The 23,313-nt window shown below is 40.0% G+C and overlaps 1 protein-coding gene and 1 non-coding gene across 2 annotated transcripts in view; one reads left to right on the forward strand and one right to left on the reverse strand.

Moving 5' to 3' along the window:
• Positions 1–19,641, reverse strand: part of LOC120297610 — a 31,027-nt gene extending 11,386 nt beyond the window's left edge. Inside the window, exons 1-11 of the mRNA XM_039320442.1 lie at positions 19,580–19,641; positions 10,838–10,896; positions 9,843–9,935; positions 8,628–8,755; positions 7,779–7,925; positions 4,790–4,873; positions 4,505–4,672; positions 4,036–4,132; positions 3,677–3,900; positions 2,849–3,002; positions 801–1,012 (exon numbers count right to left, since the gene is read on the reverse strand). Coding sequence (XP_039176376.1) covers positions 801–1,012; positions 2,849–3,002; positions 3,677–3,900; positions 4,036–4,132; positions 4,505–4,672; positions 4,790–4,873; positions 7,779–7,925; positions 8,628–8,755; positions 9,843–9,935; positions 10,838–10,896; positions 19,580–19,641 — 1,428 coding nt within the window. The remainder of the gene's footprint in view (positions 1–800; positions 1,013–2,848; positions 3,003–3,676; positions 3,901–4,035; positions 4,133–4,504; positions 4,673–4,789; positions 4,874–7,778; positions 7,926–8,627; positions 8,756–9,842; positions 9,936–10,837; positions 10,897–19,579) is intronic.
• Positions 12,603–12,674, forward strand: TRNAE-UUC. Its single transcript has one exon. It is a non-coding gene; the product is annotated as a tRNA-Glu (tRNA).
• Positions 19,642–23,313: the final 3,672 nt, after the last annotated feature.

Consider the following 23,313-nt stretch of genomic DNA (forward strand, 5'->3'; position numbering starts at 1 on the left):
ACAGATGGTTGCAAACTGTTTAGAGCAGCCTTATCCAGCCAAGCAATCTCTAGATATGTGGACTTCAGCTCTTACAATTTTTCAGTCAGCATGGCCATTATTAAGAATTCTGGGAGCAGAAGACCACATATTTGGAGAAAACCAAGATCACGGAAGACTGATTTTGACTCCATCTTGGAAAACTTAAATTGCAAAACTTGTTTACATGTGTAGCACATTGAAACACTGTCGTAACCCTACCCCAGATACCCTACAGCTTGAATCTTGGCTCCCTCTTTTATACAACATGATAAAAGTGTGTTCTAAACCTACCTCACCAATTATTTCTCTGCAAATACAGTCATCTAACTTTTACCCAGCCTTTGACCAACCATGTTCGTTTTGCACTAGGAAGGGAAGAGAAAGACATTCAAATCGCCTAAAATTCTCCTGAAAACTAAGGGAGGATCACCCATCTCCAGATTAAAAATTCCCAGGAATTCTCAGGAATAGATGATCCAAATATCTATTGATACTCAACAAAGAACGTAATTTCATGGAGTTAGTGACATCCCTCCAATATAGAAGGGAGAATCTGAAGTAGTGCATGTGTGCTAATTATAGGCACACAAAATGAAACACAGTTATCTGGAAAAATAAAAAGTTCCAAGCCACTCCACATAATAATTCAGCTTTGGTTGAGTTATTACATTGGGATTAAAAGGATCATCAGCAGTTGCGTTGTCAGTGCTCTGCTGCTAATGATAAGCTATTCCACTGTAACACCTGCAGAAAAGGCTTAAATTGATATCGGTTCATACCTCCTTCTCAACTCCAGGACTATCAAAAGAAATCTGCACAAGATAATCTTTGCTGCCGTTGGGGTATTTGATTTCAATGACCTTACAGCCCCATTTCTCAGCCTCAGGCAATGGCAAGGGCCCCAAATGACCCACTGTCACACCAATCAGGTCTACATCTGGCAAGAAGGAGCCAACTGTTGCATTGAAGAGCTTGAGATTGATCTTTGTATCTGCAGGGGGAAGAAAACCATTTTAAGGAGAAGTCTGCTTTTGGGCTTGAAGTTCCCTCTCGTCTTTTCCTCCAGCTGCTCTGTGAATAAGCCCCTTTTGCTGATTCTAAGATTTGAATAGCCAGTATGCTGCCCATGGGCACCAGTGCACTCAGTGAGATACCTCTTGATGTCCATCAGACTCCCCTACCCTATTTAATGTGGATAGCACTGGATAAGCTTTCAAATAAATCAGTTGGAAAGTTGGCATGATGCGAAGCAAAGCATCACCAGCCAGTGTGGTCCTTATCAGTAGTGAGCAGGAAATAGGATTGGGATCCACTGGAAAGATCTTCCAATGTTTAGGAGTGTCCCTTGTCCAGCAGCAGTAATTGGTTACATTTCTGTTAAGATTTTTTTTTTTAAAAAAAAAGCTAAGATAATAGGAATGAAGTAGTGTACATTAGGAATGAACAATTCACAGGCCACTTCCCAATACCCATTTTCCAGGCCCCGGGGCAACCCTGTCAAAAGTGGTCTTTTTCTCTTCCTTTGCCATCTGCTCTTCAAAAGGCTGCAAATAGACATGCTAAGCCCCAGTGAAGTCGAATTTTTGAGTTCAGATTTTCTCTCTCTCTACACATACATACATACATACATACATACATACATACATACATACATACATATATATATATATATATTATTAAGAATACTAAAAACAAAAAGGTGATTCCTGGGTAAATTCATGTTGACTAGCATAAAATGCATGAATACCAGGAAATTTATAAAACTATAAAAATTTTAATAAGATAAAATACCAAGCTTTCGCTGGCTACTGTCAGCATCGTCAGGGTAACTTCCAGTCGATGGAAGTTACCCTGATGATGCTGGCAGTAGCCAGTGAAAGCTTGGTATTTTATCTTATTAAAACTTTTATAGTTTTATAAATTTTATAGTTTTATAAATTTTCTGGTGTTCGTGCATTTTATGCTAGTCAACATGTATGTGTGTGTGTATATATATATATATATATATACACACACACACACACACACACACACATACAAACACTATATTGCACATTCCTTTCTCTCTATATATATACACAAACAACACATCAAGAATGGTGCAACCAGGTTTGTTGGGGGACCCTGGACACAATGTCCTGGATTCCACCCCTGCCTCTAAGAAGTTAATCTCTTTGCAAGTTAATCAAAAGACCCTTGTTTTCTGTCCCATTTCTCTGCCCCTTGTTACTGAAGCATAAGATGGCAGCATTTGTCACAACATGTTTTTGTAAATGTCTAACTGAGCTCCGGCACTTAAGGAAATGAAGCTGGTGGTGTGGTTGCCTAAAGCTGTGCTCTGCAGTAATATAAAATCCCCTTGAAGCAACTCCCAATGACTTCACAGACACACCCATGCAGGTTTTCTTGGCAACACTACATTAAAGAAGTTGTTTGCCACTGCCTTCTTCAGATATATATTTTACAGCAGCGTTTATATTTTTTGAACCTATCCCTCTGAGTAAACAGCTTGTGGTAAACTAAAGAATCTATAGGTGAAACAATATTAGGGGTGATAGACAACAGGTCCTGCTTAAATGACCATCTAAATGTTAGATCATTAATCTACTAAAGTATTTTTAAAAGTCAAATAGATCCTCCGTAACTTAAGTGTGCCCACATATCTAGGTAGCTTGCCAACCACTAGGGGGCAATAGAGAACATTCCACCAATAGAAGCCTTTATACAATGTTATCTGAAGAAGATAAAATCTTCTACAGAAGGCTATAAAAAAGGCATCTTTCTACTGTCCTTTGCCAATTTCTTATTTAAAAAAAATCCAACTCACAGTCTGTAATCCTGATGGGTGCATGCTGCAAAGGTGTGCTGATCTTCTTCAATATGAGATGCTTCGTAATACCTCTCTTGTCATCTTCCCACAAATGTTCCACAAAGGCATTGATTCTGTAGGTGATCATCAATTTTCTATCAACCACGTGGCTCTGGAAGGCAAGATCAGCTAGTAATCATTGCTTTAGTGGTCATACATCAAGACAAGACAAATTGTGTGTTAAAATGGGGAGCCCCTTTTAAATCCAGTTTGTTCTCTTCCTGATGTTGCCCTCAGTCTGACATTTCATGCAGCCTACCATTCAAAAGTAGAAGCTGAACTGCGGTCAACCATTTATTTTTCTTCTCTCCACTTCAAATAATATATCAGAAATGGGCAAAATGCGGCCTTTCAAATTTTGTTAAAACTACACCCTCCATCACCTCTCAGCATTGACCCTGATGTCTAAGGCTTGTGAGAGTAGGAGTTCGCCAGCCTCTCTCTGAGGGAGATGGGCAATTCACAATTTGAAAAATAAACAAACACTTGGAACATGCCCTTCTTTATGCTGGACTAGAGATGATCAGCTTGCATCCTTAAGAAACTGATATGGCACCCAAAGATTTTTCACAGCCTCTTTAAAAAAAAAAGTGCTTTTCCCCATTATTGTGGATCAGGAAACCGATGAGAACTGTATTGTATCATAATGGGCTTAATAAAAATGAAGAGAAAATTTAAAAACTCGCACCAGAACACCTGACTCATCAGTACATACAACCCCTTCCCCACTGTAACATACCATCATCTACGGTAGCTTTTAATATCCAAAAGGTTTCCCATCCCTACCTTGAAGTTACCACCCAGTGCACCAATGGGTATCTTTATTATAATGGCTTCCTTGTTACTGGCCAGCATGTAACCTCGGCTCTTTATATCCTGGGTTGACAGTTTGTATAGGTCAACACCCATCTCTATGTGCAATTCTTTGAATGTACCAGCTCCAATTAGAAGAGGAGAAACCTGCTTTGGGATTGCCCAAGTGATTGTTTCTTCGGTGTAGGTTACACCATCTAGGTAGGGAGTAATAGGGTAGAAGAGAAAAAGATAGTACAGGTTAAGGCTTAACGCTATAAGGAGGGAAACCTAAGCCTTCAGAGATTAGGCCAGGGATCCATAGCCTGGAGATCATTACTCTGTTTACTCACCTATAGGGCAGGCTACAGCAGTGTCAACAATGTAGAGCATCCAGCGCTGCTTGTAGTAGGTACTGGATCTCACAGAAGAAAAAGGGATCCCACTGATCTGAAATAGTAGCAAGAAGTCTCCAACTTTTTATTTTGCCCAAGTGTGAAATTGCCAGATCTTCAGGACATGAAATAAACTATATCTCTGTATATGAATCATATTGGATGAAATTACATTTTTTTAAAAAGAGCACATATTCCTGGGGTATAGACAGATAGGTGGGTAGAGGATCAGAGATGTCCCTAAGTTCTCTAGATTGAAGGCACCAATCCCATGTGCCTACCCGTACTAATGGAGAAGGGCAGAAATGAGCACCTCTTCCCATAAGCTATGGTTATTTTAGCTAAACGACATTACTGAATGCATGGATTCTTGGCATTGCCTTCTCCCCTGCATCTTCCAATGTTCTGAAAATTAAAGTGAGCTCACTTCCACTTTCTGAGCTTGAGATGCATTGTAGGGTGCTCTCAACACAATCCTGGTGTCTGTCGTGTTAATCCCGTAACCTGCAGCTTGAGCTTCTTCAACCAGCATCGACCTCTCCTCAGAGCCTATGTGAAAGACTATTTGCCATGTGGAGGGAGTTCCAGTTTTGACCTAAAACGTGGGAGCAGAAAGCAAGAAAAACGAAGCATTTTAGAGTTATATAACTGTCCACATGGAAATTATGCTACCTATTGCTCTGTTTTGATCAGGGAGAAGCCTGAGAAATACCTCTGAGAAAGCAGATGCCCAGTCTTCAGGTTGATCTTGAAGAAAGCCATCTGAGATTGATGGAACATTTCTTCTCACTGAGACCTTGAAGGGAAAACAAGAGACAGTATAGTTGGGAGATACTTCAAAGGCATTTAAGAGGTTTGAGAGCACAAATGTCTATCATTCCAGCCCATTGCTTCCAGTTCTTAATTCAGCTGGATGTTTTTGTAGTCATTAAGGCAGAGGTGGGGAACTATGGCCCCTTCATGACTTGTGGATTTCAACTCCCAGAACTGGCTGGCGTAGGAATTCTGGGAGTTGAAGTCCACAAGTCATAAAAGGGCCATAGTTCTCCGTCCCTGCATTAAGGTACAACCCTATCAATAACTACAACCTATTTCTTGCTTTTATGCTGGTCAAGAAGGGCCATGCATTGACCTGCAGCTTTACCATCTTCAGGACTCCCTATCCTGGCTTGATTTGTGATGGAAAACAGCACAGTGCAAGCATGCATGAAATGTAAGCCACTTTCCTTAATCAGGAGGACCAAGAATGGGTAATAAATGTTCTATTTGCCCAGGCTAAGGTAGTCGAATACCTCCTGCTTCTGCAGCTTGCCTTCTAGTGAGGCAGGAGCGCCAACTATCCGCTGAGCTAGGAAGATCAGAGTTTAGAAATGGATTAATCTAGTTCACCAGCCACACTGGCAGCTCACCACAACTTCTTGCATAAAACACCCCTTGCAGACTGATTTCTGCAAGTGTTGTATTATCAGAAGCTTAGCAGGTCATATAAAGCAAATGGGTTGCACTAAATTGGGAAAGCCCCATGGTGACGTGCAGGCTTGTTTCAGCGCAGTCTGGCCAGTTGCTACACCGATACCACGCAATTGGGAGATGAGAACTCAGGTTGGTGAGAGGCCACCTTCCTTATATTTGTAATCTGGAGGCCAGGAGGGCAGTTGATATCTTTGGAATGCTGATCCGTGCTTCCTGGATCATGCTTTGCAGAAGAGGCATGACGGACAGCCTTATTTTAAGTCCATGCTGTCAGTTAAGAGTTCTTACTTCTGCTCTTTTCAAAGAGACATGTCTGTTCTAATGTATAGATGCTGCCCTGACTTCAGTTTTCCATCATGGATTAGTGACAAGTTGAGATTGTTGTCCCTAAATAATTCTACTGCTTAAATTCTCAGACTGATGGGTGTGGCATGTTTATTTATTTAGAGCATGCACATCATTCATGGACTAGCAATATATTAACATTTCACCTAGATTAGTAAAACACAGTAAAATATAAATGTTAAAAAGATCTATGTTCAAATACCAATGTCTAGGCCAGGGGTAGGCAACCTTGGCTCTTTTATGATTCATAGACTTCAACTCCCAGAATTCCTGAGCCAGCATGGCTGGCTCAGGAATTCTGGGAGTTGAAGTCCACAAGTCATAAAAGAGCCAAGGTTGCCTATCCCTAGTCTAGGCTATCTAACCACTGAAGCACAGCATTGTTTATGTAAAAACAAATCAGATACTGGATCGGTGAAATATGTATGTGTGGTATAATATGGCTTTTTATATGTTTTACTTCAGTTATTCAATTTCAAACTTATTTCCAGGCACATTCAAGGTTATCTGAAAACAAAACCAGCCTTACTATGTAAAAAACAAAACAAAACAAAACAGGAACTTCCTTGTACAGTAAATGTTGGGACCAGCTCTGCGTTATTCTTCCTCCAGTGCCTAGACTGGACCGACCCATTGCCCTGAAGTTAGGCAGTTGGTCCTTTCTGCAGCAGGAGAAACCCAGCTGCAGAAACCTCCAGCATCGCCCCTGTAACCAGATTCAGCTGCCACTCGAGCTGGATCCAATGACTGGCATGATCATGCAACAGGCTAATGTTCACTTAAATAGACTATCCCAATAGCAAAAATATTCCATGGCCCCACAGGAATCCAGCCACTGCCTTAATCTATCAGCCCACTGAACTACTCATCAATCTCATCTTGGTGAGTCAAATACAGTGGCTATGCAGGTGGTCCTCGACTTATGACCACAATTGAGCCCAAACTTTCTGTTGCTAAGTGAGACATTTGTTAAGTGAGTTTTGCCTAATTTTGCAACCTTTCTTACCGCATTTGTTAAGCGAGTTACTGCAGTTCTTAAGTTAGTAACACAGTTATTAAAGTGAACCTGGCTTCCCTATTGACTCTGCTTGTCAGAAGGCCTCAAAAGGGGATCACATGACACCTGAGGCACTGCAACCGTCCTGAGTCGGTTGCCAAGCATCTGAATTTTGAACACGGGACCATGGGGATGATGCAACGGTTGTGTGAAAATGTTACTTTTTCAGGGCCGTTGTAACTTCAAACGGTCATTCAATGAAATATTGTAAGTCCAGGACGACCTGTAGTGGAAAGCTGGGTGTGCTTGTGTTGTCTCAGACAACTGAACAGAAGAGCACACTGCCCTAATTGTGGGTATCAGTAGTACTTATCAAAATGCTAGAATGAATGAAAGACAGGCAAGATTTTTCACGCCCTCATCCTTCCCAAACTGCCACAATTCTACATCTAGCCTGAGCACAGAATTATACTTGCAAAATGTGGCTTTTTCTGGCAGAGGATTAGGACTTTTTGGATACAGATTCTGAAGTTGGTGTCCATAAAAGAGAATATACAGTTCTAGCATTAATCCCTTTTCACGTTATTTGCCTATAGGCTTTAACCTGGCGATACTAAAAAATGCTAAAGGAAAAAAAAAATCAAAGGGAGAATCTAAAAGTCCATACAAGGTTAAAGTGCCAACTGCATTATACTTCCATTTTTTCTAAGTAACGTACACCGAACCAGGGCTATTCAAGTGCAGTTCAACCATTCCATCAGTCCACTGTCATGATGTACCTGAGACCTCCTAGCAACACATTTATAGGAAAATTGTACAACCATCACAATTTTGATTGTGCCGCACTATCAGTGCTGAGGATTACTCGACTGTTCTCCAAACTTACCTCCATATAGTTTGTCTCACAGACAATTTCCCTGGGCTGCCATGGGCCGTACGAGCAACTCACAGGGACATTAAGCAAAGCTGCATTGTGCATCTCTGGGTTTGTTGCTGCCTGGATTTGTATGGTTAGCGTGAACTGCTGATCATCCTGAATAAAAGGTTGCAGAAAGAAAAAACAATTAATAGAATCTGCATTTAGAAATGAAGCCTCCAGCCTATTAAGTTGTGGTGGTTGAAGTACTTAAGGCACAACATTGCTAGTGTAGTATACTGTTCAGTGTAGGAAAATGACCTCTTCAGAACAGCTGGAACAGGATTACAATTTTCGCATCAACATCACAAGCAGACGTTAACAGTGTTGCAGAACAAATTAGAAAGTTGGTAGGGACAGGGATCCTGTGCCATTCCAGAAGAGGGTGAATTACAATTGTATAGCAGGACTGCATGTACCATAGGAAGATGGGCAGTGATTAGTATCATACTTTATTTACCCCTAGACTAGAGTTTATCTGTACATCCTCCAACCTGGGAACAACATTCTGCATTTTTTTTCAGTGTCCCTCAGATTTTTATAGATTCTTAACATCTTAACCATGAGTATAATGAGGAAAATGTTTGAGCATCTTACAGATTTGGCTTATGACAACATAAAAACACAGCCTGTTTTTTTGCTTTGACCACACCCATTTCTTTTCTTGCTCCATCCTTATAGTGCCCTCAATGCTCTACAGAACATCTACCTGCAACCTTTGCCCAAAAGAAGATGGATATCCCATGAACACTTTCAGAATTGAGACATTAGTATAGAATTCCAGAGCCTGGTTTACAGTCAGTCCATCATCATCCCTACCACTATCTGAGTGTAGCAGCCAATCAGGGAGGCCCGGAACTCAATGTTCCCCCAAGCATCCTGGAAGATGGTATAGCCACATTTCGTAGCCTGGACCTCATCAATCGACCAAGCTCTGCCAAACCGATCTGAAAGAATAAATATTTTGGTTATTTAGAAACAAGAAATCTTCCTTTCTAAACATAGTTATCACCATCATATTGTTGACAAGCACGACCTTGCCTAAACGATAGTGGCACAGGCCTTCTTTCCACTTCAGCCAGATCCAGATTTGAAAATATTTGGGAAAAGTGGTTTTTCTTCCCTTGTGATGCAGCATAAAAGATGGAGAGCTTGAGCAGAGGAAAATATGCATCATAATTATAGAAGCATGCCATCATCGGCAAGGAAGAGAACATACTACAGAACATACAATATTAAACAGCTGCTAAGATAGATTTTGCCTCAGAAAATTCAATTGATATTAATAGTCCTAGCGTACCAGGGTTTTTTTAAAAAAAATCTGATGGTAGTGGGGAGATGTAGACAAATTACAACATACAGAAATGATTATTAAGAATACTCCTTCAATATGCAAGTGGAGAACATAGGTGGGATTTTTCAGACAGCCTCCCATCCAGGCAGTAAACAAACCCAAACATGTGCTTTCCAAATTGAATGAAGTGAGGTTAACTTAGGCCAGAGGTAGGCAACCTTGGCTCTTTTATGACTCGTGGACTTCAACTCCCAGAATTCCTGAAACTGCCATGCTGGCTCAGGAATTCTGGGAGTTGAAGTCCACGAGTCATAAAAGAGCCAAGGTTGCCTACCCCTGACTTAGGCAGACAAGCTGAAGCTTATTGTCACTAGCCTAGAATCTAGAGAGTTAACCACTCAGATAGAAAGCCACACAGCTCTTTGGATTCACTTCCTGAAAGATGCTGCAGAGAGTGAACATTGCATCTGTTTGCAGCACTTTAAAGGCAGCTGCCAGACAATCCTGGGAACAGACCCGGCTCTTTTTAAGATGCTGCAGACAGATGTTCCATGTATGCTCCTGTGGTGCCATTTTAAAACATTCTGTGGAGAGTGACTCTGAAGCACTGCACCGCTCTACCAAGTAGCATTACTTCATCCTTGCATCATCAGATGGAATACCATATTTTTTAAAAAACAAGGATCAGATTGAAGATTTCCTAATGATTCACAATAAAAGACAGGAGGATCAAGACTCACCAAGGGCAGCAAAACCGACATACTTGTTCTGGAAATAACTTGGATTCAACTTGAGTTTTGCAAGGCTACCTAGACATTCCACTTCCACCCGATCTGAACCGCAAAGAGGAAGAATATTTTATTAGATTTTAATCTCATCTTTCATTCGGGAACACAAGGTGGTGTACCTAGTGCTTCCTTTGCCTATTTCTCCCAACAATCGCCCTGTGAGGGATGTGCAAGCTGACTGGATCGTTTTAGCATCCTTGAATCAGCGTGGGAGCAAAGTTTCCAAAAGGATCAGGCGATGATCCCTCCACCAGGCTAGGCAACTGCTCAGAATATCTGAAATTCCTGACATGATCTAGACGATAACTAAAAATGCCTGTACCAATTCATTGTCATCCAGGCATATTACATTCCAATTCCTTTCTTCCCAGCCAGAGACTGGGAAGACCAAAAAGATAATTCAAATACCTAAAGCATGTTAAGTTGGGGAAGGCTGCGATAAACACCAAACCAACTTACTCGGTTTGTGCAGAACCTGTATGAATCATGGATGTAGCCTGGAAGAGCTTGGAAGAATTTAACGATAATGCTTTGTCCAAGACTGGGTCCCAATATGCCTTTCCAATCTACCAATAGCCAGAAGTATAATATCTGTTGCTATCTCTAGCTGGGCCTACAGATCTGATCTTCCTTGTTTATTAACCATTTCTAATAAGGAATAATTTAAGAAATGACTGGTCAAAGTACCTAGAAGGTACACATTTCTTTCCTTAGTATGTTGTATCTTGGGAAAGGGCAAGACACAGTCCCTGCCCAATTTGTGTGTTTAATCAAGGTGAGGACTAGGCCACCTTCTATTTCTTCAAAAGAAGGAAGAAAAGTGGGGGAAGGACACATATGACTCTTCCCACACCACTGAAACGTCCTTCCTTCTCTAGAGGCATTCAAAGCCATACAAAAATCTAACAAACCCAGTTTGTTTTGCATTTGCTCAGCCTCCTGCTTACCTACTAGAGAAACAAACTGGAGCCATGTTCTGGGGACCAGAACAACGAGGAGAAAGAGTCTGAAAGAGAAATTATAGTACAGGTCACATTTTATACATGCAACTCAATCACTGGGGGGGGGAGAAGGTTTGCACCTTCCTCATTCTTCCCAGGCTGGTTAATATGCTTGATAAGATGCTGGTTAGCTATAGCAGAAGCCAAGATTTCAGGAGCCAGCTCAGATGAAAACCAAAACCCACTTCAAGGTCTTCCCAGCAGGACAAGCACCTGCTCAATAGCTTTTATTCAGTTCTATTCTGGACTAGAAGACCTCCAAGGTCCCTTCCAACATCTACTCTACTCTCTACTCTCACTGAGAATCCATTGCCAGAATAAGTTAACACCTAGACTCAATCTTCGTGTTAAGCCCAAACCCATAAGGCGCAGCAGAGGGGATGGGCTCATGTACTATTTTGACAAAAATGAAATAAATCACATCTTGGTTTTGACTGGCAGACCCAGAGAGAGCATAATACAGCCAGTCTGAGTTCACATCTTAGAATACACCATAGTTTAGTCATATGGTGCCACTGGCTGGATTCACAAAGGGCTTGGTTTACAAACCACAATGGATAGATTGACCCATCATATCAAGCCAAAACAAATCACAGGATGCAATAAATTACCCCAAACATGCTCACAAATTTTGGGTTAGAGACAGACTCAGGTATAACTGTAGTTTAATATTATTTAACTATACACACTAAGCTATCTGCTATGGTTTACAAGCAATGGACAACTAAGCCAAAATAAAAACAAACCACATGATTTAGCCTAAGAAGTTAGGTGGTTTTTAGAATATTGTGATAAAACTATTAGGATACAATCTAGGGGAAGCTAACCCTCTATTGTGCCAAATACCTGGGTTTACATATCACATTAAGCTACTATTGATAGTTTTACAAGCTATGTGAACCCAACCAGTTGTTGCTTATCTAATAAACCAGAGTTAAGTAAAATGCAGCTTAATATCCCAAATAGTAAGGCTATTTTAAGTAAGGCAAAAACCACATAATTTTTGTCTAAGTCCAGGCCAACTTTTTCACCATCCCCCTATGCTCACCTTACTGCAAGATATGAAACCATTCTGCTGGGACATGAGACTACAAAAGTACGAAGCTAAAAGTTCTCTTCCGAAGGATCACTCAGATTCTCCCCATCAGTACAAAAGCAATTTCAGAAGAGAACATTGGGGAGGAGAGCTTGCAGCTGCCTTTTAACCAGCTCGGTCCCAGGCTAGCCCAGGTGTCTGCAATTACCTCCAGCCAATTACCTCTTTTCCTTACTCCTTAACTGGTGGATTCATCGGAGGAAGATGCTGCAGGGAATCGAAACAGAATCCTCTCCTTCTTTGCTGCCCTCTGGTGGGTTTTCGGAATTCTGCAGTCTCGATCAGGCGATCAACATCTCAGTCGGAACGGACCTGGAGCTACCATCCTAAACGCGCCTTCCTGGAAGTAAACTTCATCAGACTCCATAGAATTTACTGTCAGGTTAACGTAGGGAGGCTCCAACGGACCACAGAGGGCATTCTTCCATTTAAGATACTACTGTAGTAGCCTTATTGCTGCATAGGGCTGACAATGCAAAGGATAATGGCTCAGAAAAACGACTGCTTTGAATTATAGCACTTTGCTGTTCCTCCAAAAGAGGGCAGGCACGAACTGGCTTGACTTGGCTTTCTTCAGCCTTGACCCGAGCTGACGAAACGCTATCAACATGTCCTTCCCATGTGGTCTAGCGGTTAGGATTCCTGGTTTTCACCCAGGCGGCCCGGGTTCGACTCCCGGTATGGGAAAGGTTAATTTTTGGCACAATAATTTTTCTTTTTGCTAAATTGGAGAATGTTAATTTTAAATTAGCTTACATGAAAAAAATTTGGTTAGGTGCTGTACTTTTGCAAAATCCTGACCTAGATATTTGGAAAACATTGCCACAATGCTATTAATCTATAAATTCCATTTTCTGCGTACTTTATATATTTTTACACACCATCCCCTTCCATTCAAGGATCTTTTACAATATTTAAGGCAATAATAAGGCAATAATAGGCAATAAATAAAAAAATAAAAATAAAAAGGCAATAATACTGTAATAATAATACAATAATACAGTGATACTGCATAAGAAAATAACATTTAATGCAACTTTCATAAAATATAGCCAACCTGGAATAAGATTTGCATTACTTGACACTTTGAAGAATGCAGAATTACGGAAAGAAAGATGAGCATATGCTATGCCTTATGTAAAGCCCATTTTGAACGAAGGAACTATGCCTCCCAACATCCCTTGCTGTTATCCATTTTAAGGAAAGTTCTAGGGAGATACACTGTAGCCCACTTCAATTCCAGATGTTTTGATTCACCTCCAGGTGTTTAGATATTTACTTTTCATTTCCAGTGATCAAAAATTATTATGGTTGGGTGCACAGCCAGATGATTTAGCATTTATTCCATTTATTGAGTCCTCCTCAAGAATCTGAGATGGGCAGATGTTGCTTGATGAAAGGAATTGTCACAGGATGTCAGCCGTTCCACATGAAGCTCTCTTTTGCAGTTGACTGATGTGAGTTTTGTCATCATCATGATTGCCAGTCAGATGTTTAGACTGGATTTGGCATTTTTGTCCACCTATGAACTCTTTCCCAAAGCCCTGAGATAGGCAGATGCTGTTGTTGAATACTATTAAAGGTACTGTTGCAAGATACCTGGCTTCTACCTCTGCCAAGTAAAGCTGCCTTTTACAATTGACTGACTGTCAATGCCAATGGTTGTCCCAGATGTTATTTATTTACAAAATGTATTTATAATACATTTTGTATTATATATTTATTTATATATCATATATACATCATTATATATGCCTTTGAGTCAGTCCTGATTCCTGTTGACCACCTGGACTAATCCCTTGCCTGCTTTCTATGGCTGAGAAAGAGAAACTGGCCAAAAGTCACCCACTCAGAGTCTCCTGAGTTTTAGGTTGATGCCTGACCACCACAACAACTAGCTCTCAAAGATTATGGTAAAAGATTATGGGAACAGTAATCCAAACAGGAACATACCTTCTTGTGGGAAAGCTGTCTTTCGGGAGGGAGCATACTTCGTATATGATCTGGACACACTTCCTTGATATCTTTCTTTACATAGTAAAGAGCCAAATCCTAATCAGATTGTGATGTGTTTGCACAGTGTTAATTTTCTGAATTTGCTTGACACGTTTGGGAAAAGAGCAGTATGGATTATGGAGAAATGGCAGCTAAAGGGAACACTCAATGGCATCTGTCACACGAGTCTTAATTTCATCTGTTTTTTAGCTTGCAATCTTTTATTTAGGAACTTTGGACAATCAGGGCATTATACATACCTATTATTTTTCTTTTTTTTTTTAATCTGCTGTTGACAGAGCTGTTACTTTCTGCAGTTTTTTCTTTGGCCTTCCAAATACACACACACACACACACACACACACACACACACACACACACATATTGTCTAGAACGCCATTTAGTTTAGAGATATTCCCGTGGCATGATTTGTTTTATGATCGCTTGTTATGTCTCTCTTTTTAAAAAAAGAAAAGCTCCTGGCTATGTCTTGTGCCTTTTGCAAGCAAAAATCCATCAGAGGCCTCCCAAAATAAAAAGATTCCCCTCTCAAATAGCCTGGTTTTAAAGGAACAGGCACTTCTTTCCCAGAAGGAAAGAAACAGTGGGCAAATCTATTGGGAAATGCAAGAACACGGGCATGAAGTATAAAAGATGAAATCAAAAGAACAACTGGTTGCAGAGGATATAGTTTTTGTATAGGCAGTTAAAAAGAAAGATGTAAAGCAGATAAAAGGGCATTTGGAATTGAGCAGCAGAAGACAGAATTTGGAGCTGATTATGTAATTGATTAAAATGTACATATTTTACTGAAATTTGAAACAAAAAACAAATGAAGGCTGGCAAGATAAAATGGGCTAAGAACCTTTGTGATAACATAATGTTGAGATGATGGGAAAACATATGGTTAAAAGGACTGAAATTCATACTGTTATAATTTAAAAGAGAATGTTTATAAAATAATGTACTGTTAGTATATAGCTCCAGAAAAATTATTGAGAATGTATAAAAGATATTTCAAATTTATATTGGAAATGTGGACAACATGGTCATTTTATCATGCCTGGTAGACTTGTAAAAGAAGCAGAAAATGTTGGGTTCAACACAGTACAAAGAATTTAGTAATGTATATTGGAAGTGGTGACCCTTTGAGAGCTGTGTGCAATGAAATTTCATTTTAATGTATGCTGATTAGTGTAGATTCAAAGTGACAATAAAGTTATTTTTCTATTCTATTCTATTCTTCTATTCTATTTAAAGATTAATATTCAGCTGAAACCAGAACTTTTTTGGCTGGAGCTAATGGACAATTAGAAAAGTGCCATGGAAGATTATTTTTATGTATGATCACTGCTGCAAGATGTGTAATACGTACAAAAATAGAAAGACTCTGAAATATCCACAACAGAGGAATGGTTAATGAAGATGATGGAACTAGCAGAGATGGCAAAATTGTTTGCTTAGATCAGGCATGTCAAACTGTTGGTCCACAGGCCAGATACCTCACGCTGAAACCGTGCCCACCTCATTGCCAGCAATGGGGAAAAAGTCGCGATATGTCACACAATGTCACGTGACATCGCGAGTTTGACATGCCTGGCTTAGATGAACAATTACAATTGTTAATGACTGGAAACCCCTTATAAACTTAACAATTGTTTAATAATGGTACAAAGTTATGATAGCCTTGGAAAAAATGACCTACAACTGTACAGGTAGTCCTCAAGTTACGACCACAACTGAGTCCAAAATTTATAGTGAACTTTGCCCCATTTTCTGACTTTTCTTGCCGCTGTTGTTAAGTGAATCATTGCATTTGTTAAGTTAGTAACACGGTTGTTAAATAAATCTGGCTTCCCCATTGACTTTGCTTGTCAGAAGTCACAAAAAGTGATCACAAGACCCTGGACACTGCAACCATCATAAATATGAGTCCGTTGTCAACCATCTGAATCTTGATCATGTGATCATGGGGATGCTGCAACAGTCGTAAGTGTGAAAAACAATCATAAGTCACTTTTTTCAGTGCCGTGGTAACTTTGAAAGGTCACTAAATGAGCTCTTGTAAGTCAAGGACTACCTGAATTCACAACCACCACCACCCATGGCACACGATCACAACTGTGGCTGTTGGCAACCAGCTCACTTTTACGACCAGTTGCAGTGTTCCTTTATCATATGATACCAATTTCTGACCTTGTTTGTTGATTTCCAACAAAAAAATGGGGAAGCTGGATTTGCTTCACAACCACCATACAAATTGTAAAATTGGGTCTAACTGGATTTATGACTGCAACAATTTACATCAGAAATTCCAATCCCAATTGTTGTCATAAATTGAGGATTGATTACCTGTACGGTAACTGCTTTTAAGAAGTTTGAAGTTTGTTTAACTGTTTTTCTTTTTTTGTGTTTTTCCTTTCTTTTCTATCTTTTTCAAATTCTTATTACCTTTACCCTTTTTCCTCTTCAATTCTTAATTTGCATTGTTTTTATTCTGTTGAAAACTTTCTTAATAAAAACTGCACTGAACATAAAACAGGCTCAAGGATTAAATCAAAAGCCTGGTGAGTTAAATCCTTTGATTCCATTCATGTTTTTCTCATGAGTAATCTGATTCTTCCTCTGGAACACAGCGTACAATGCCATTTTTATGCCTGCAGCTCTCTGATGGCTTCATTAATAATGTAGATGTGTCTGATTCCTTCTTAAAACTGTTTAAATAGGCTGCCATATCTTTTTTGAATCATCTGACTATTTTGCCAGGGTTTTACAAGCCAGCCAGAGTCTTTATGGTTTAGTGTAAACCACAATTAACTGAGTATGCATAGAATGAACTGTGATTTATAAACCACAATATTTGTGTTTCCCCCCCCCTCCCCAAAACAAGACAAACAGGGTGGAATTGCAAGCTGTATCACAGTCCCATGCTTCTTGTAGTCCATTTGGCCAAGGTCCACTACTATATCCAAGAAACACAAGTAATGTTCTCTGTGAGGACTATTTCCACAGGGAGAATTCCTTTTTATATACCTGCCCAACTGCTTGTTGCTTAATTCTAAGCCTGGGATATGAAGCAGAAAGGCTCCAGGTCCACACAAGTGGAAAATAGAAAATCCTGTGACTTTAAGAGCTGCTTTATCTGCAGATTTATCTTGCTGTGAAAAGCAGGGAGAGGTTAGTAAAGGTGCTAGAACAAGCTATATTTGGCTTCACATCCCCAAGCCTCCAAAAATAATGTATCTTTCTCTAGGCTGGTGAGATCCTGGGAAGAGTGTACATGCCACCCACACTGTTGCCCACCCTTTTTTTTTCTTCCAGATGTAGTACCTACCAGGCAACGTGATAGGCAAACTCTGGTGGGTGTCCTCTTGAGTTAAATTGGCTTTGTTTGATAGGGACTGCCCAGCCTGCTGTTTGGATCAAGTTAATTAAGCATGGGCAAGCATGTAATCAAACACAGCTAATGAGTTCAAAATCAGGCAACTACATTTTGGCCTTGTGTCCAGGCGGTTTTTGACTTACAACAATTCATTTAGTGATCGTTCAACGTTATAATGGCACTGAAAAAAGTGACTTATGACTGTTTTTCACACTTACAACTGTTGCAGCATCCCCACAGTTACATGATCAAAATTCAGACACTTGACAACTGACTTATATTTATGATGGTTGCAGTGTCCCGGGATCACACGGTCTCTTTTTGAGATCTTCTGATAAGCAAAGTCAATGGGGAAGCCAGGTTCACTTAATGAGCATGTTACTAACAACTGCAGTGATTCACTTAACAACTGTTACAAGAAAGATCATAAAACAGGACAAAACTCACTGACAACTGTGTCACTTAGCAACAGAAATTTTGGGCTCAATTGTGGTCCTAAGTTGAGGATTACTTGTGTAACATAGCTAATATATAAAATTGTTATGTCAGGTAAAGCAGGTTTCAGTCTTCATTTATTTTATGTGGTTTTGAAAAAAGAGAAGAGAAAAAGCAGTCTACTCTACCAGATCTAGAGCTAATAGTGATATGTTTGCTGCTATCCCTGTCTGATACAAGTTGGGTTTACTCAACATTCTTAAGCTGGTGCTTCCCAAACCAGGTTAAGTTGCCCAAATTGGGTAAAAGTGGTTTTTCTTTGGGTAATGACACATGAACCCATTACTCAATCAGAACGGGAAGATTTAATTTGATTTAGAGGGGTTTACCTACATTGGGTAAAATGGATTTTCTGATAAATGGAGTTGGGTAAAATTTGGGAAGCACAGTTCTAAACTATAATAAGAGATAATAGGTCTTATTCAGCAAACCATGGTTATAGCTAAGCAATCTCATATTCTCCAGATATTTTGGAATTCAGGACCCATAAACCCTAATAATGGGCCTTTATAGAACTTAGTGATTTTATTTTGTTCTTTACTTTAAATCCTATGCAATCTTGATAGCCAATGACTGAAAGAAATGAGCAGATAATATGTGACGGTTCCTGGTAAGAGTATGAAATTTAGACTGCAAACATCTGAACAGCCACTGGATGACAGCGAAGAGGTCAGGATGTGCTAACTTCTTGCTGCTATTTGGATTTCTGCAGCCTGAATCTGGTATCTCTAGTTCCAGGGCTTTTGAAAATTTGTTACTAAACCATATCTCTGATCCTTATCTATGAAACAAAAGCAGCTTTTTCACTGTGCCTTTGGCACCAAACTCCCAAATGAAAATTCACAACAATATGAACATGCATGTGAGAAAGCATGGAATCCAGATGCCATCAGAACTCTTTTTATATACCACCATCATTGAAATATTTTACAGCTGACAATCTTAGCAGAAGATTGATCGCAGCAAGCTTGCTACCAGGAGGCAGAAAAATGGTTTTCTCCATCTGTTCCCTTTTCACCCCTCTTCTGATTTATTTAGTCCTTAGGCAGGTAGGATTCCAAAATGAATTAGGATCCTTTCACTCCTGCTTTATGGGAAAGCTGGCATTGGTCAGGTCAAAATGGCAGCAATGAAACATCTGCATCAATTGACAGATTTAGTTTTTAATGTATTAAAAGAATAATAAAGAGTAGAGAAGAAAGCCTTATCGATTCATATGTTATTTATTTCGCCCTTTCTGACTTACCTAAAATGAGAATTTAATTTAAAATTGTTTATAGCAATAACAAATATAATAAAACAGCCATAAACACTAAAGCACTAGAGAAAACAGAATTGAAAAAATACAGGCCTTCATCAAGAACTGCATACTAATGGCTAGGAATTCTGGAAGTTATAATTTAGCCCATCTGGAACATAGTAAGCTGAAAGAGGCTGACATATAGAACAATAGCCAAGGTTTGAACAAGAATTCCTCTTGGTTCATCATGCAAAAAAGAACTTGGCCAGCATAACAATGCATTACAATTCTATCCTTGTCTAAGCAATTTAAATAATTTCCAGTAAAATTAACAGGCCTAAAGCCAGTTTGAGAAGGATCACAATCAACATTTAAAATAAATAAATAAATCTAGAGTTGAGGCTACACTGTATGCCTGGTGGCTTTGTTTAAAAATTGAATGACTGAAAATCTACTACACAGCCTTCCATTATTGCTTACTTTACACCCCACTTTTCCAGGCAAACAATCTTCTCCAGAGTAAGGAGTTCGTCACAGTCCATAGTAGTAGAATCACAGTTGTTTTGTCTTCTTTGAATACAAGGATATAATAGCTTCACCAAATATACCAGCCAAATGGTTTTCATGTTATTAGTAAAACAGTATTTGAAGGTCTTTGTAGGGCTAGATCTAAAACTCCATAACTGTGACATTACTGCAGTGGGCTAAAATAACAGAAATAACCAGACAGCCCATGAATGTTTCATGCTTCCAGAGAGATTTCCTTACCAGATTTCTCACTGCCACCAACTATGACAGAATTTCCAATGTATTGTCTTCACTGGAAAAGTTGGAATACGTTCAGAGACGTATTGGCGTTGAATATAGCCCATGTTGAACTATACATCGCTGTCAAACATCAGCACAGGAAATATTTTGTGACATTTTAATTTTTATGTCATAAAATGTTTTAGTTGCCAAAGGAGTTATAGTTCCCAGATTTTGGACACCTTCTATAAGTTAGCCCATTTGAGGTACCTTGGTTCAAAAATTGTTGCCCTGTGATGCACCGTTTCATCCAATTAAAGGTTACGGGAACCAGAATTTTATTAATATAGAGATTTTAATATAGTATATACTGTAGAATGAGAAAACAAATGTACAAGGATAGACTGGGGGAGTATTTGGTTAAGCCCGCTTGGGAAAATTATAGAATAGAGCTGGAAGGGACCTTAGAGGTCTTTTAGTCCAGCCCCCCGCTCAAGCAGGAGAACCTATATACCAGTGGTGGCGAACCTATGGCACATGTGCCAGAGGCAGCACTCAGAGCCCTCTCTGTTGGCACATGCACCACTGCCACCAGCAGCAGGTCCATCAGACCACCACCGTCGCCTGGAGCAGGAGCCCCACCCAGCAAAAAGGAGGCGAAGCGGCTGACTAGCATTTTACGCGCGTCCATGCGCACATGGGGCCACGAGCACGCACGTACTGCAAATGGGGCAGGGCTAGTGCCTGTGTGATACTCACTAGCCCTGCCCCGTTCTTGTGTGGTGCAGCGCCTTCTATCTGCACCCTGCGGTGTGGCGGCAGCCATTTTTGTGCCTTGCAGCATGGTGGTCCATTTTTGCGCCCCCGGTTTTTGCATGCCAGAGGCAGTACTCAGAGGCACCTCCCTGCCCCCCCCCCCCGAGGGCACCACAATGCTGATGCGGCCCTGGCACTTTGCAATAAATAAGTGGGTTTTGGGTTGTGGTTTGGGCACTTGGTCTCTAAAAGGTTCGCCATCACTGCTATATACCATCTCATACAAGTGACTGTCCAGTCTCTTCTTAAAAACCTCCACAGATGGAGCACCCACGATTTCTGAAGGCAAGCTGTTCCACTGGTTAATTGACCTCACTGTTAGGAAGTTGCTCCTTAATTCCAGGTTGCCTCTCTCTTTGGTCAGTTTCCAACCATTTTTTTTTTTTGTCCTGCCCTCTGGTGCTTTGGAGAATAATTTGACCCCCTCTTCTTTGTGGCAGCCCCTTAAATACTGGAATACTGCTATCATGTTGCTCCGTTTCTTCTTTTCTTTAGACTAGCCAAATCCAAGTCCTGCAGCCGTTCTTCATATGTTTTAGTCTCCAGGCCTTGGATCATCTTAGTTGCTCTTCTCTGAACTTTTTCCAAGGTCTCAACATCTTTTTTGTAGTATGGTGACCAACATTGGTTGCAGTATTCCAGGTGTGGTCTCACTAGGCTGATCTTCCACCTGAACTGATCACAAGCTGAAGGAGAGTCAGCAGTGTGATATGACTGCCAAAAGGGCAAATGCTAAATCAAAGGAAATATATGTTTTCCCCAGTGAGAAGGAATAATTTTATCCCATTTTGCACTGCTCACACCCTTTCTAATACTGTGTCCAACTCAGAGTATCATATTTCAGGAAAGAAAAAAGTTAGATGCAAACAAAGGAAATGGGGATAGATCAGGAGATTATAAACTAATTCTCCTATGGGCAGACTAAAGGAACTAGTAACTTTAGAGCAGTGTTTCAATCAAGTGTGGCCCTAAGACCTCTGGGGTTCCTCAAAGCCCTCTCAGAGGTCCATGAAATCAAAATTGTTTGCCAGCTTGTGTTGAGAAATACAATATTGAAATCAAACAACTGTGAGAAGCAATAGCAAATGTGTTAATTTTAATATAATGAATATTGATAAATAAAAACCATACAAGCATAATTTTTAAAATTGGGAAGATGTCCTGAATTTTAAAAAACCCCACTAGTTTAGAAAAGATGGCAGAGGGGGATAGCATTCTGCAAGTTATTTGAAGGTAGTACAGGTAGTCCTCGACTTACAACAGTTCATTTAGTGACCGTTCAAAGTAACAATGGTACTGAAAAAAGTGACTTATGACAGTTTTTCAGTTATGACTTTTGCGGCATCCCTATGATCATGTGATCAAAATTCAGACACTTGGCAAATGGTTAATACTTATGACCGTTGCAGTGTCTCGGGGTCATGTGATCACTTTTTGCGATTTTCTGGCAAAGTCAATGGGGAAGCCAGATTCACTTAACAAACAGGTTACTAAATTATCAACTTCAGTGACTCACTTAACAACTGTAGCAAGAAAGGTTGTGACATAGGGGCAAAACTCATTTAACAAAGTCTCACTTAACAGACATTTTGGGCTCAGTTGTGGTCATTACATCAAGGACTACCTGTACTTGGAAAATGAGTCTGCCTGTTCTCTAACAGAGGGTTCAGGACATAGAATAAAGTCACAAAAAGGCAGATTTCTGTTAAATATAAGCTTATTAAAGCATTTTGACAATGCTACGGGTAGGTTGGCTCCCTTTGGCTGAGTAAAAAGGTAACTATTTGTAAATTATTTTAATTGGATTTCTGCATTAAGCATTGTAAGAGATTAGACAAACAAATAAATCCTTCAATTATCTATGTGGATTCCAGGTTGCTCTTTTTAATCCAAGCTTTTTCATTCTGGGACCCTTGGCTGGAAGGCAAGTTGTTGTGAGAAATAACAGTCTTTAGAATGGCGACTATGACCTAACTGGTTACTTTGTCTTTAGTCTTGTTACAATGACAGCAGCCTTTTTAGGGCTAATAAACATCTGAAAAGCTCAACAGAGCAACATCTTGGCTCTCATTAAGGTCCCTTCTTCACACATTAAAGGTTATGGGTGGCGTGGCAGACCAAGGGGAATATGGTTCATCTGTAATTCTTCCTGGCTCAAACTTAACTAGCCAGCACAAGGCCCAGAAGCAAGGCTTACTGCCACATAAGTACAGCACATTTAGCTATTTACCTGAGGTAGCAAGAGAAGAAAATACGTTTGCTCTCTCCCTTCTTAGATCCTGCCCTAACCCCAATAATTAAAAAAAAAAGTGGGGATTAATTACGGCAAACCATTAGAAAGCAAGCAATGCGAAATGGTAACTTTAAAACCACTGTTTGCTTAATATTCAGACAGCTCGCAACAGAAAAAGGAAAAAAAAACATTTGATGACATCAATTTGTATAAAATCAGCCACGAACAAAACCACTGATTTGTGGAGGCATGGAAGGGAGGGAAAGAGACGTAACTAAGTCTATTGCTTTCCATGTTAGGATGATAGTAGGAAGGAACCATCCAGTTTGCATATTCCGTGGGCGAAACTGCTGTGGATCTCAAGCAAGCTAAGCCACAGCTTTATGCTTGTCTTTCCTTCATTGTTCTCAGATTTCAG

The sequence above is a fragment of the Crotalus tigris genome, unplaced genomic scaffold, assembly GCF_016545835.1.
Source record: "Crotalus tigris isolate CLP2741 ecotype Arizona unplaced genomic scaffold, ASM1654583v1 scf7180000023637.1517150, whole genome shotgun sequence".
NCBI classification, from domain to species: domain Eukaryota; kingdom Metazoa; phylum Chordata; class Lepidosauria; order Squamata; family Viperidae; genus Crotalus; species Crotalus tigris.